We start from the raw sequence: 14,473 nt of genomic DNA on the forward strand, positions 1-14,473 counted from the left end.
ATCCTAAGTAATGAAAGATGAAAAGTATTAAACAAATAATAATAGAAAGGTCTTAAACGAATTGATCTTTCTATTACTGTAATGACCCTCGAGTTGATTCTCTTAGGCTATCCTTCTTAATGGAAAGGAAGTGAACCAGTACTATGTCTGACTGATGTTCTAGATGCACTGCTGTATCAAAACCAATGTCAACACTTCATCCTTGTGGGAGATATGAACCAATAAAAAGTGGCACGAGCATTTGACGATTCCCTGGCTGCCTTCGTTCTAACGAAGCGTGTAAAAGTTTCCTTTTCACTTTATCAGGACCCCCTCAGTTGACCTTGTGTTGACTGGTCTGGCAGAACACCTTATCACACACACGTCGTTCTCAGGGCTAAGCTGGGTCTTTGGATCATCATAATACCAGCTTTAAGACTGAAGCATCACCCACATGGCTTTGGGATCAAGGAGACTGGCAGGGCCTGTGCGACTCCCTAAAGAACGATCAGCAGCCAAAATGTGTTGCATAATTTTGCGTATTTCGAGGTGACATGAGGGTTAATATGTCTCTGTCCATTCAATGGGAATATTTATTTGGGTGTCACATAACACACCTCCGGTTTGGCATTTTAGTTATGGAGAGAGGAACTTGTACAGAAGGTAAATGGGGGTTGTTAACCTTCTGTGAACTTTGTCGAATGTACAAAGACCCGCCACATTTCTTCTGTTCTGGGTATGCACAGCACAGAAGAGATGCCAACTGCTGTACCTGTATGCAAACAGTGGATAAAGTATATTAAGCTAGTATCCACTGTACAGAAGTACTTGTAGGTCCCATAATTTAGAACGTTTGTGGATGTCTACCCAGCAGATATCAGTTATGTTTAGTTCCTAGCAGACCACCGGACGAGTTGAAGACGCGTATTCTGCATGTGACAGCTCTGAACTGTGGCGTGTTTTTCTTTGGGTAATGTCACTCAGCTACCAGTCACTCGTACTGACCCAGGCAAGTTGGGTGCCACTGGTCTCTGTGGTATGCCGGCGGGAGGACTCATTCTTGCTGACAACTTGAACATTTTAGTTACTAAAGAAATTTTTAGTGATGTGTAGAAGATTTTATTCACCTCTGAGCCTCTTAAGCTTACACACACCATTCTTTTATGTCAAAGTAAATGAAATGCTCTCAAAGCGATATGAAAAAACTTGAAAGCATATAAAATGAAGCCATGACAATCATTCTTCGAGTCCCAAGGACTGCCAAAACATTTAATCTACGATAGGAGTTGTCCTTCCCAAGTTAAGGAACTGAATGCAAAGCTTGCAATTAAGATAGCCAGAGATCCCCATTACAATGATATTGCCAAGAAAAAAATAAGTTCTGTGTTACTTTCAAGAGGAGACAGGAGAAAAAATGCCATCACAGTTCAGTCTGCTACCTCGAACTTCACCTGCTTGAGCAAGCCCGAGAACGGGCTTGCTCTACAACTACATTGAACTAGAACGTGAACTACAAGCAAGCCTGTAGAGAGGTTACCTTCATGAGAGGATGACCCATTCAGGATTATCATCAATGACATGAAAACGAAAACGTCCAACATGATACCACAAGAAATGAGGCACAAGTATCTAGAGGAAATTTTTATAGAAGCCGGAGATGAATTAGATCAAATTTACATGATGTGTCTTCCAATTCTGTCAATGGCAGGGCTGGTGCAACATACACTGTAATTAGGAATAATACCTTTCAATGCGGAAATAAAGAAAAAGCACCTATTGAGATCTATGCCTCTTCAACACAAGCAGAGCTAACTGTCATTGTTATGGCGTTAAGATTCCTTGCACGAAACACTACCGGTGCAGTGATCTGCACTGATTCAAACGCAGCACTACAAAGCCTAAGTAAAAATCGGGCAGAAAATCTTGCGATTGACGGTGAAATCAAGAGAGCTGTGTGAGTACTAACCAATCATGGAAGAGTCGTCAAGTTTCCGTGGATCCTCTCCCATGTTGAAATCTCTGGAAATGAACGAACTGATGTGCTGGCTTCTGAAGGGGCTGAAGGCGTAAAAATTTAAGAGATGACAAATGTTAATCTTCTTGTTTGAGAAGGAAGGAAGGAATTATCAGGGAAAAGCGCCAAGCCATTAAGACTATATTTGAGAAGCTGTTCACTTGAGACAGTTAAGCAAGTCCCAGCTGTGTCTGGGTACAAGTGACAGGATGAACAACCCCACGGGTTTTCTTCCTATTGGAGAGTGTTGCACATGCTGCAATTGCGGTGTGTCCACTCACAGGATAAGTTGCGCTGCCCCATTAAACTCGCCCCTCCGGGCAAATTTTAATTTTAAATGCTACAGAAATATCCAAGGCTGTGACATTTACTCTCTCCACAGTTTAGACTGTAAGAGTCTCTAGACAGTTTTCCCATTTTCCGGTCAAATTTACTGGACGGCCATCATCTCACTACTGGCCTCGACGAGGACAGGATGCTAGCGGCTTGTCATAGGTCCCCATTTCTCCTGATGATTTTATCCTGCTGGATTTTGAATTACAGCAGTGTTTTGGCATTTACGGCTTTGAAAGGTAGGTAGGTCTAGTGTTTATAACCTTGTTGGTGAAAACATATCTCCTATTTTCTGCCCTACATTGTGGCTTGTTGAGTTTGAAACCGTTGCTCCTTGTTTGTGTTACATCTGGCCTTTTATAAAAGTGGTTTGCATCAAAGTTCACCAAATTGCTCAGTATTTTAAGAGTTTTAATGAGATCAGTCCTGTCAGTCTGGTTTGCAGTGTTGCTAGTCCTGTGGTCCTCAACTGCTCCTGATATGCAAATTGACTTAGAACCGGGAGGATTTTTGTCTCTCGGTGTTGAACTTTCTTCAAAGCAGATATGTCTTTCTGCACATGAGACCTCCATGCAGATCTAATATGTTTCTTTTCCCCCAAACCAAATTGCTTACTGCTTAGCAAGTAGTTTTCATCAAGCTGCTTTTGTCTCTTAGTGAGGATTTTTTCAAAGATGTTTCCTACAACAGAGAGGTAGTATGTTGTAAATACTTTTTTGCTGGTGTCTTGCTTCTCCTTTCGTTTAGAGACACAACTCTGTCATTTTTCGAGATTAGGGGTTAGGTTTGTTTGTTAGTTCAAACTTGGAAGAGGGCTGCTGCGAGTGCAGATATACATTTTTTTACGATATAGAGAATTACAGAGTCTTGTCCTATAGAGCCGTGCTAACACTCGTTTCGAATACAAGTTTTACGTCTTTCACTTTAGTGATGTCACAGGACGATAAGTGGGAACTGGTAAAGGGAAGGTGGCACAGGGAGAGAACGATCAGGCTCAGTAACTTGCCTTATACTTACAAAATGAGAGAAGCAAGAAGGTTGAGCCTTCTCTATGGCACTGATAACTACAGAGTCAACAGGTGTGTATAGTGTTGATGGGGAGTCATCAGATGCTAGAACTGAATTATAAGCTAGTACTTGTTTTATTACGAGCCAATAAACTTTGCTACCCTCTCGTTGGTATGACAATGTCTTTCTCACGTTCTCGTGCATCTGTCAACAGAATTATTTTTGTATATGACATATTTTTATTTAATTATCATTGAAAACCTTGTTTAGATGGGTTGAACTTCTTTTATAGTGATTTCAGGTTAACAAACGGTTTGTAATCGATCGTAATTCAACACTGATACCAAAACCTAAGATGATCTCCTTCTGTGCCTTTGTAGGTTATTTTTTAGGATATGAATATTTTGATGTTATAATGTTAGAGATGCAAACATTTGAGCCTGGCTATTAACATCTATGTGGATAACATTCCAATTATCATTCTCCAGCGAGTTGCACACCCCCTGCTTGCCTCCTTGATCCCAGAGGTAAGAGGTGTGAGATGCTGCACTCTCTCTCACAGTCTCAGTCTTATTGCTGGTGTTCACTGCCTGATGATGCGAGGAACCAGCCTCGCCCTCTTAAAAATAACGTCACTTTTGGCTCGTATGCGCGCTATGGCCATATTTGGACGTAATTTGAAATGAAATCGACTCACAAAAGTGACGTTCTGTTCCGTTTTCTATTTGAGTCGTCGGGCCTATGCGGAGAGGTTACGAGAGGACTCTTTAAATTAACGTTTTTCATAACGTTTTGAAACTTTATGAGAATTTCCTGCCCACCTAACCTATCAGAGGACCCTTAACTTACTGTTGTTGAAAAAAAGTCCCAAATTTATTTTCATTTTTTTTTTTTTTCAAATTACGTCCAAATTCGGCCATACGGGCAAACGGCCAAAAGCGACGTTCTTTTTAAGAGAACAGGTTGCGGTGTTTGACAAGGTGTTCTGCCAGACCAGTGGTCATCGGGGAGGCCTGGTCGAACAGCGGGTCGCCGGGATATGAGCCCCGAAATCATCTCAAGGTAACCGGGTTCAGTGAAGACTCCGACATGTGCATAGGAAAATGAATATGGTTCGATAGATGGAAGATAGGTAGGAAATCATCTACAGCTCGCGCCACCTGGTGTTGGTTCGTGTCTCCCACAAAGTGTTGACATTGATTTTGATATAGAATTTCATCGAGATATTCTTGATATAGTAATGGTTCATTGTCTTTCCAATGATTGCGATAGCATAAGAGAATTGATTCACGACCCATTGTCCATAGCCGAAAGAAGATAAATTCTTTTGACACTCTAATTATTATTAGTAGTAATAGTAATAGTAGTAGTATTTATATTTATTAGAGTTTATTAGCTAAAAAATATTTTTATTTTTATATTTTATTACATACGATTACAACAAATAACAATAGTAAAATTACATATATTTTGTATTAATTACATGTTGAGTAAAAGTGTTGTGTCTAAAAACTTCATAAAACCTAAGTCCACTACGGGCTCACCATAGACCGTGCTACTTGCAATTTTTTCTTCCGAATAGCTGAATCTTAAACAATAACAACATAATTTCTATAGAAAAAAAAGGAACTCCAGTACGTGCTCACCATAACCCGTACTACATAGAATTTTTTTTAATCCGAATAGCTGAATCTAAAACATCAACAAATTAATCAATTTATTGATTAATCAATTAATCCAACATCAATTAATCAAACATTCCTATAAAACATTACTGCTATATATTTGCATGGCACAAGAATAAAAATGAAATAAAAAGAAGTGGCTTGAGTTATTCTTAATTGTCATATCTGGAAATGCTGGTCCTCGGCTGTTGTTGGTGGGGGGTTGGTGGGGGGGGGGAAGAGTGGACCAAACTCGAAGCATATCAGACTTTAAATGTAAGCTGAACTTCCACCATATCTTATTTTGGGCTTTGATTTACGTCTAGGTGTTGTGAGCAGCGCTCCCTGTTGAGATTAAAACGAATCATTTTAGTTCACAATGCGTCAGATTCATTGTGTAAATCAAGTATTGATAAATGTTTAAATGTAAATAACATGTGTATGTAAGATCATATATATTATTAATGCCAATATACAACCGTTAATGTGATTTGTATTATTTATTGGTCACCATTATTACCATTATTTTATAATTCATTGTGTCGGGGGACAGGAAGCCAGAGTATGTTCATACACGTTAGGCTTTTATTGGAGGTCCTCCTATCAGGGTCGAATTACTGACCCCGCTCAGGATACAACCCGTTCTCGCACTTTCGTATAGTCAATACTGACTTATTAAATACGTGCATATGTGACATACTAAACATACTAGTTTACCTTGAAAAGCTTCATAGAAAACACCAACCTTACCTAACCTTCTTAGTATGTTATGATAAGCATCTTATTGCTTCGTAATTACAATTATTACTTAACCTATTATAGGTATAGGTTAAGTAATAATTGTAATTACGAAGCAATAAGATGCTTATCTTAACATACTAACAAGGTTAGGTAAGGTCGGCGTTTTCTATGAAGCTTTTCAAGGTAAACTAGTATGTTTAGTATGTCACATATGCACGTATTTAATAAGTCAATATTGACTGTAAGAAAGTGCGAGAACGGGTTGCAGGATATGCAACACCACAACAAGCTGACTAACTCCCGAGTACCTAGTATTACCTGGAATCTATTTTGAATATATATCTCTACTGAAATTTAAATGAAAATGTCTGTGAAACAGAGTTCATAAGATGGATTGTCTTACCAGAAGAGGCCACTTAGAATCCCTGCCTCCGACAACTACTTGTATTAATGAAGGGTCCGCCTCTCTGGTCACTCTTCCACTATGGTCCCCCCTGCTTCTGTTTTCTGTAACCATCGACATAGGCGTTACAGCCCCTTATTACGCCGTTGCGGCAGCTTAATCACACTCAAACGACTCTGGTTTCGTTACTTTATCGGTGACTAGAGGCAACAATGATAAAGATTATATTGCATGTCAATTTATAGTTTATTACTGTCAACAATTATTGATTTTTACCTGAGGAAATTTGTCTCCTGTCCAAAGTTATGCCATTCTGAAGTCAAAGACAATTGGACACAAATAAGTCTGATATTACAACAGGGAATCTTAAACTGGAGTACAAGTACCTGTACAGTGGAGCTCCTGCTAGAGTGTATATGTTCCAAGGTTGCTCTAGTGTGTATATGTTCCAAGGTTGCTCGGTTGCTCTAGTGTGTATATGTTCCAAGGTTGCTCTAGTGTGTATATGTTCCAAGGTTGCTCTAGTGTGTATATGTTCCAAGGTTGCTCTAGTATGTATATGTTCCAAGGTTGCTCTAGTGTGTATATGTTCCAAGGTTGCTCTAGTATGTATATGTTCCAAGGTTGCTCTAGTGTGTATATGTTCCAAGGTTGCTCTAGTGTGTATATGTTCCAAGGATGCTCTAGAGTGTATATGTTCCAAGGTTGCTCTAGTGTGTATATGTTCCAAGGTTGCTCTAGAGTGTATATGTTCCAAGGTTGCTCTAGTATGTATATGTTCCAAGGTTGCTCTAGTGTGTATATGTTCCAAGGTTGCTCTAGTGTGTATATGTTCCAAGGTTGCTCTAGTGTGTATATGTTCCAAGGTTGCTCTAGAGTGTATATGTTCCAAGGTTGCTCTAGAGTGTATATGTTCCAAGGTTGCTCTAGTGTGTATATGTTCCAAGGTTGCTCTAGTGTGTATATGTTCCAAGGTTGCTCTAGTGTGTATATGTTCCAAGGTTGCTCTAGTGTGTATATGTTCCAAGGTTGCTCTAGTGTGTATATGTTCCAAGGTTGCTCTAGTATGTATATGTTCCAAGGTTGCTCTAGTGTGTATATGTTCCAAGGTTGCTCTAGTGTGTATATGTTCCAAGGTTGCTCTAGTGTGTATATGTTCCAAGGTTGCTCTAGAGTGTATATGTTCCAAGGTTGCTCTAGTGTGTATATGTTCCAAGGTTGCTCTAGTGTGTATATGTTCCAAGGTTGCTCTAGTGTGTATATGTTCCAAGGTTGCTCTAGAGTGTATATGTTCCAAGGTTGCTCTAGTGTGTATATGTTCCAAGGTTGCTCTAGTGTGTATATGTTCCAAGGTTGCTCAAGTGTGTATATGTTCCAAGGTTGCCCTAGTGTGTATATGTTCCAAGGTTGCTCTAGTGTACTCACCTAGTTGTGCATGCGGGTGTTGAGCTTTGGCTCTTTGGTCCTGCCTCTCAACCGTCAACCTACTGGTGTACAGATTCCTGAGCTTCTCGAGCATCTTCATATCTGCATTTGAAATTGTGTATGGAGTCAGCCTCCACCACATCACTTAACCACATTAATCACTCAACCACTGAAATAGTTAATTCTAATTACTGTGGTTCATTTGGGTATTCAGCTTCCACCTGTGTTCCCTTGTGCGTGTACCACCCGTGTTAAATAATCTATCCTGGTCTACCCTGTCAATTCCCCCTGAGAATTTTGTATGTAGTGATCATGTCTATCCGAGCTCTTCTGTCTTCCCGCGACGTGAGGTGCAGTTCACACAGCCTTTCCTCGTAACTCATGCCTCTTAGTTCTCGGACTAGCCTAGTGGCATACTCTGAATTTTTTCCAGCTTCGACTTGTGCTTGACAAGGTACGGGCTCCATGCTCGAGCCGCATGCTCCAGAATAGGCCTTACATATGTGGTATACAAGGTTTTGAAAGATTCCTTACACAGGTTTCTGAACGCAGGTCTGATATTAGCCAGCCTTGCCTTCTCTGCCGATGTTATTCATTTTATGTAGGCTTCAGGAGACAGGTTTGGCGTGATATCAACTCCTAGATTTTTCTCTGTGCCCGTTTCGTAAAGGACTTCATCTCCCATTCGGTATCCAGTGTCTGGCCTCCTATTTCCCCCACCTAGTTTCATTACCTTACATTTACTCGGGTTGAACTTTAGTAGCCCTTTGTTGGACTATTCCATCAGTTTGTCTAGGTCATCTTGTAGCCTCATACTATCTTTCTCTGTCTTAATCCTCCTCACAATTTTTGCATCATTAGCAAACATTGAGAGGAACGAGTCTATTCCCTTTAGGAGATCATTTACATATATCAGAAACAGTATAGGTCCAAAGACTGATCCCTGTGGGACTTCATTGGGGACGCCTCGCCACCTCGAGACCTAACCCCTCATAATGACTCGCTGTCTTCTGTTGCTTAGGTACTCCCTTATCCAGTGGAGTCATCTTGCATGGTATCTTCTCCGTTATCTTGCATGATATGCAAGTTAGAGACACTGGCCTGTAGTTTAGTGCCACCTTATCACCCCTTCTTGAATATCGGGACTACATTAGCAGTCTTCCAAATTTTTGGCAGTTCACCTGTTACCAGTAATTTGTTATACACCATGGAGAGTGGCAGGCACTAAGCTTCTGCTTCTTCCTTCAATATCCATGGTGAGATCCAAGGTAGTGTGTACATGTTCCAAGGTTGCTCTAATGTGTATATGTTCCAAGATACGAAAATATATATATATGGTGGTTAGAGTTGTAATTTGCTATTGTGCAAGCACTCCCATCACATTGTTTGGTTAGGTACCCAATAACCCACTGTACAATATGTGTTAGAACCCTGTCTATGTAGAACAGATGAGATTTACATATGCTGGTTAGCACTGTTAAAGATCTTTAGTCACCTCATATCGTTGAGTGCTCAATAATCATATCTATAGAGGGCAGAAGAAAATGTATACATTCTAGTTAGCATTGTATAAATAAAGCGGCCACGTCTAAGATGGAAAACAAAACACGCGCAACCTTTTAACATATAAACACGAGGAAACACACCAGGGGAAAGTGTACCCCCGTTAGAGAACGGTATAATAACTAACAAGACAAAACTACTTGATCAGTGTGACTACAGACCAGGGTTGGGTAGTGAGCTGACGAGGACGCTGCACCACAGAACCAACACCACCACCACACACCACACCACACATGACACCCTCATCCCTCCGGCTCGTCTCCCACACCTCGGACCGGCTGTGCTGGCAAGGGGTCAAGGCCGGATACTTCCTGCTCGTCAGCCCTCGGTAAATGTTCTTCCCACCTGCAGTAGAGGACAGCAAAATGAAACTCATAATATTATATTTTACTGAAAAATATATTATGTTTAGAATAATAGCAACAGAAGGAATAATAATAATAATAATAATAATAATAATAACAATAATAATAATAATAATAATAATAATAATAATAATAATAATAATAATAATAATAATAATAATAATAATAATGAGAAAATCAGTAGGGGCCATTGAGGAGGATTCGAACCTGCACACTGAGTACTCCTAAGCACACTGGGTATTCCCTGCAGGCACACAGTTGTTTAAGGCGTGTGCTTGGGAGTGTGCGGGTTCGAATCCTCTTCATGATTCCTACTGATTTTCTCAATAATAATATCATCATGTTTCAATTTCGCGTGGTGTGAATTTATGTACTAAATGTAATGATAAACATATTGATTATAATACTATTTATAATTTTAATGAGAGAGATAATATAAACAAAATGTATATATACAGATCATCTTATCCCATAATAACCCTTAAGCAGTTGACAGCTCATTAGCCCAACACTAACCTGGTGGTGAGAAGATCTTAGATGTATTCCTTCTTGAAAGACTAATAAAAATATATGATAAATAATACATTCATTAAAATATTTACCAACTAACAGGGTTTTTTTGATAAAAAAAAACCCTGGCGGATAAAAATTAAATCGATATATAGTCTTGAATGTAGAGAGGACACAGGTGTCATTTTCTTGGACATAGTTTAAGCCTTTGTTAGGCTTTGACACAAAGGCTCGATTTATAGGTTTGTTAGGCTTTGACACAAAGGCTCGATTTATAGTTTTTTCAGGCTTTGGCACAAAGGCTCGATATACAGGTTTAACTTGCGGTGTTGATGGAAAATTTTCTACGATTCCTTAAAAACTGTTTACGTCACTCTCAAGAGCCTCTGCATCCCTCTCTTGTGACTCTGCATCCCTCACTTGAGCCTCTGCATCCCTCTCTTGAGCCCATGCATCCCTCTCTTGAGCCTCTGCATCCCTCTCTTGTGACTCTGCATCACTCTCTTAAGCCTCTGCATCACTCACGTAATCCTCTGAATCACTCTTTTGAGCCTCTGCATCCCTCTCTTGAACTCCTGCATCCCTCTCATGAGCCTCTGCATCCCTCTATTGAGCCTTCGCATCACTCTCTTAAGCCACTGCATCCCTCTCTTGAGCCTCTGCATCACTCTCAAGAGCCTCTGCATCCCTCTCTTGTGCCTCTGCATCCCTCACTTGAGCCTCTACATCCCTCTCTCGAGCCTCTGCATCCCTCTCTTAAGCCTCTGCATCACTCTCTTAAGCCTCTGAATCACTCTCTTAAGCCTCTGAATCACTCTCTTGAGCCTTTGCATCACTCTCTTGAGCCCCTGCATCCCTCTCTAAAGCCTCTGCATCACTGTCTTGAGCCTCTGCATCACACTCTTAAGACTCTGTATTACTCTCTTGAGCCTCTGTATCCCTCTCCTAAGCCTCTGCATCACTCTCTTGATCCTCTGCATCACTCTCTTCAACCTCTGCATACCTCTCTTGAACTTTTCCATCATTCTAATGAGGTTCTGCATCCTTCTCTTGAGCCTTTGCATCACTCTCTTAAGCCTCTGCATCCCTCACTTGAGCCTCTGCATCCCTCTCTTGAGCCTCTGCATCCCTCTCTTCGGCCTCTGCAACCTTCTCTTGAGCCTCTGCATCCCTCTTTTAAGCCTTTGCATTACTCTCTCAAGACTCTGCATCATTCTCTTAAGCCTCAGAATCACTCTCTTGAGCCTCTGCATCCCTCTCTTGAGCCTCTGCATCCCTCTCTTAAGCCTCTGCATCACTCTCTTGAACGTCTGCATCACTCTCTTCAGCCTCTGCATCCCTCTCTTGGGCCTCTGCATCCTTCTCTTGAGCCTCTGCATCCCTCTTTTAAGCCCTTGCATCCCTCTCTCAAGCCTCGGCATCACTCTCTTGAGCCACTGCATCACCATCTTAAGCCTCTGCATTACTCTCGTGAGCCTCTGCATCACTCGCTTGAGCCTCTGCATCCCTCCTAAGCCTCTGTAGCACTCTCTTCAGCCTCTGAATCACTCTCTTAAGCCTCTGGATCCCTCTCTTGATCATCTGCCTCACTCTGTTAAGCCTCTGCATCACTCTCTTGAGCCTCTGCATCCCTCTCTTGAGCCTCTGCAATACTCTCTTCAGCCTCTTCATCCCTCTCTTGAGCCTCTGCAACACTCTCTTCAGCCTCTGCATCACTCTCTTAAGCCTCTGAATCCCTCTCTTGAGGCCTCTGCATAACTCTCTCGAGCCTCTGCATCACTCCCTTGATTCTCTGAATCACTCTCGTAAGCCTCTGCATCACTCTCTTGATCCTCTGCATCACTCTCTTGATCCTCTGCATCACTCTCGTAAGCCTCTGCATCACTCTCTTGATCCTCTGCACCACTCTCTTCAGCCTCTGCATCACTCTCTTCAGCCTCTGCATCTTTTTTTTGAGCCCCTGCATCACTTTCGTAAGCCACTGCATCCCTTTCTTGAGCCTTTGCATCACTCTCTTGAACTCCTGCATGCCTCTCATGAGCCTCTGCATCCCTCTCCTGAGCCTTTGCATCACTCTCTTAGGCCTCTGCATCTCTCTCTTGAGCCTCTACGTCACTCTCAAGAGCCTCTGCATCCCTCTCTTGTGCCTCTGCATCCCTCACTTGAGCCTCTGCATCCCTCTCTTAAGCCCCTGAATCCCTCTCTTGAGCTTCTGCATCCCTCGCTTGAGCCTCTGCATCCCTCTCTTAAGCCTCTGCATCACTCTCTTAAGCCTCTGCAACACTCTCTTCAGCCTCTGCATCACTCTCTTCAGCCTCTGCATCTTTTTTTTGAGCCCCTGCATCACTTTCGTAAGCCACTGCATCCCTTTCTTAAGCCTTTGCATCACTCTCTTGAACTCCTGCATGCCTCTCATGAGCCTCTGCATCCCTCTCCTGAGCCTTTGCATCACTCTCTTAGGCCTCTGCATCTCTCTCTTGAGCCTCTACGTCACTCTCAAGAGCCTCTGCATCCCTCTCTTGTGCCTCTGCATCCCTCACTTGAGCCTCTGCATCCCTCTCTTAAGCCCCTGAATCCCTCTCTTGAGCTTCTGCATCCCTCGCTTGAGCCTCTGCATCCCTCTCTTAAGCCTCTGCATCACTCTCTTAAGCCTCTGCAACACTCTCTTCAGCCTCTGCATCACTCTCTTCAGCCTCTGCATCTTTTTTTTGAGCCCCTGCATCACTTTCGTAAGCCACTGCATCCCTTTCTTGAGCCTTTGCATCACTCTCTTGAACTCCTGCATGCCTCTCATGAGCCTCTGCATCCCTCTCCTGAGCCTTTGCATCACTCTCTTAGGCCTCTGCATCTCTCTCTCTTGAGCCTCTACGTCACTCTCAAGAGCCTCTGCATCCCTCTCTTGTGCCTCTGCATCCCTCACTTGAGCCTCTGCATCCCTCTCTTAAGCCCCTGAATCCCTCTCTTGAGCTTCTGCATCCCTCGCTTGAGCCTCTGCATCCCTCTCTTAAGCTTCTGCATCACTCTCTTAAGCCTCTGCACCACTCTCGTAAGCCTCTGAATCACTCTCTCGAGCCTCTGCATCCCTCTCGTGAACTCCTGCATGCCTCTCATGAGCCTCTGCATCCCTCTCTTGAGCCTTTGCATCACTCTCTTAAGCCTACTGCATCCCTCTCTTGAGCCTCTGCATCACTCTCAACAGCCTCTGCAACCCTCTCTTGTTCCTCTGCATCCCTCACTTGAGCCTCTGCATCCCTCTCTTGAGCCTCTGCATCCCTCTCTTGAGCCTCTGCATCCTCTCTTAAGCCTCTGCATCAATCTCTTAAGCCTCTGCATCACTCTCCTGAGCCTCTGCATCACTCTCTTGAGCACCTGCATCCCTCTCTCAAGCCTCTCCATCACTCTCTTGAGCCTCTGCATCACCCTCTTAAGCCTCTGCATTACTCTCTTGAGCCTCTGCATCGCTCTCCTAAGCCTCTGCCTCACTCTCCTGAGCCTCTGCATCACTCTCTTGAGCACCTGCATCCCTCTCTCAAGCCTCTGCAGCACTCTCTTCAGCCTCTGCATCACTCTTTTAAGCCTCTGAATCCCTCTCTTGAGGCCTCTGCATAACTCTCTCGAGCCTCTGCATCACTCACTTGATTCTCTGCATCACTCTCGTAAGCCTCTGAATCACTCTTTTGAGCCTCTGCATCCTACTCTTAAGCCTCTGCATCCCTCTGTTAAGCCTCTGCATCACTCTCTTAAGCCTCTGCATCACTCTCTAGAGCCTCTGCATCACTCTCTTCAGCCTCTGCATCACTCTCTTAAGCCTCTGCTTCTCTCCCTTGATCCTCTGCATCACTCTCTTGGGCGTCTGCATCACTCTCTTGATAGTCTGCATCACTCTCTGTATCCTCTGCATCACTCTCTTGAGCCTCTCTATCACTCTCTTGAGGCTTTGCATCACTCTCTTGAGCCTCTGCATCACTCTCTTAAGCCTCTGCATTCCTCTCTTGATTCCCTGCATCACTCTCTTGAGCCTCTGCATCATACTCCTGAGCCTCTGCATCCCTCTCCTAAGCCTCTACATCATTCTCTTGAGCATCTGCTTCACTCTCGTGAGCCTCTGCATCACTCTCTTAAGCCTCTGCCTTTCTCTCTTGAGCCTCTGCATCACTCTCTTGATCCTCTGCATCCCTCTCTGGAGACTCAGCATCAGTCTCTCTTGAGCCTTTTCCAGCACTCTTTTGAGTCTCTGCATCATTCTCTTGAGCCTCTGCATCCCTCTATTAATCCTCTGCATCAGTCTCTTGTACCTCTGCATCCCTCTCTTGTGCCTCTGCATCACTCTCTTGTGTCTCTGCATCACTCTCTTGAGCCTCTGCATCACTCTCTTGAGCCTCTGCATCACTCTCTTAAACCTCTGCATCCCTCTCTTAATCCTCTGCATCACTCTCTTGAGCCTCTGCATCATTCTCTTGAGCCTCTA

The 14,473-nt window shown here is 43.0% G+C and overlaps 1 protein-coding gene across 1 annotated transcript; it reads left to right on the forward strand.

Moving 5' to 3' along the window:
* The first annotated feature begins 6,199 nt into the window (after positions 1-6,199).
* On the forward strand, positions 6,200-7,793 carry LOC138360801 (uncharacterized). Its single transcript, XM_069320343.1, has 2 exons — positions 6,200-6,595; positions 6,631-7,793. Exons 1-2 carry the CDS (start codon positions 6,374-6,376, stop codon positions 7,588-7,590), a joined length of 1,182 nt encoding a protein of 393 aa, XP_069176444.1. The 5' UTR covers positions 6,200-6,373; the 3' UTR covers positions 7,591-7,793.
* The last annotated feature ends 6,680 nt before the right edge of the window (positions 7,794-14,473 follow it).

This window comes from Procambarus clarkii, unplaced genomic scaffold, assembly GCF_040958095.1.
Source record: "Procambarus clarkii isolate CNS0578487 unplaced genomic scaffold, FALCON_Pclarkii_2.0 HiC_scaffold_118, whole genome shotgun sequence".
NCBI lineage: Eukaryota > Metazoa > Arthropoda > Malacostraca > Decapoda > Cambaridae > Procambarus > Procambarus clarkii.

What these genes read in the sequence shown, in the direction of transcription:
- LOC138360801 (XM_069320343.1), top strand. Translation starts at nt 6,374, where the DNA reads ATGTCAATTTATAGTTTATTACTGTCAACAATTATTGATTTTTACCTG. An exon ending in TAGTGTGTATATGTTCCAAG is followed by an intron (nt 6,596 to 6,630) that starts GTTGCTCGGTTG and finishes ATATGTTCCAAG; the next exon opens with GTTGCTCTAGTGTGTATATG.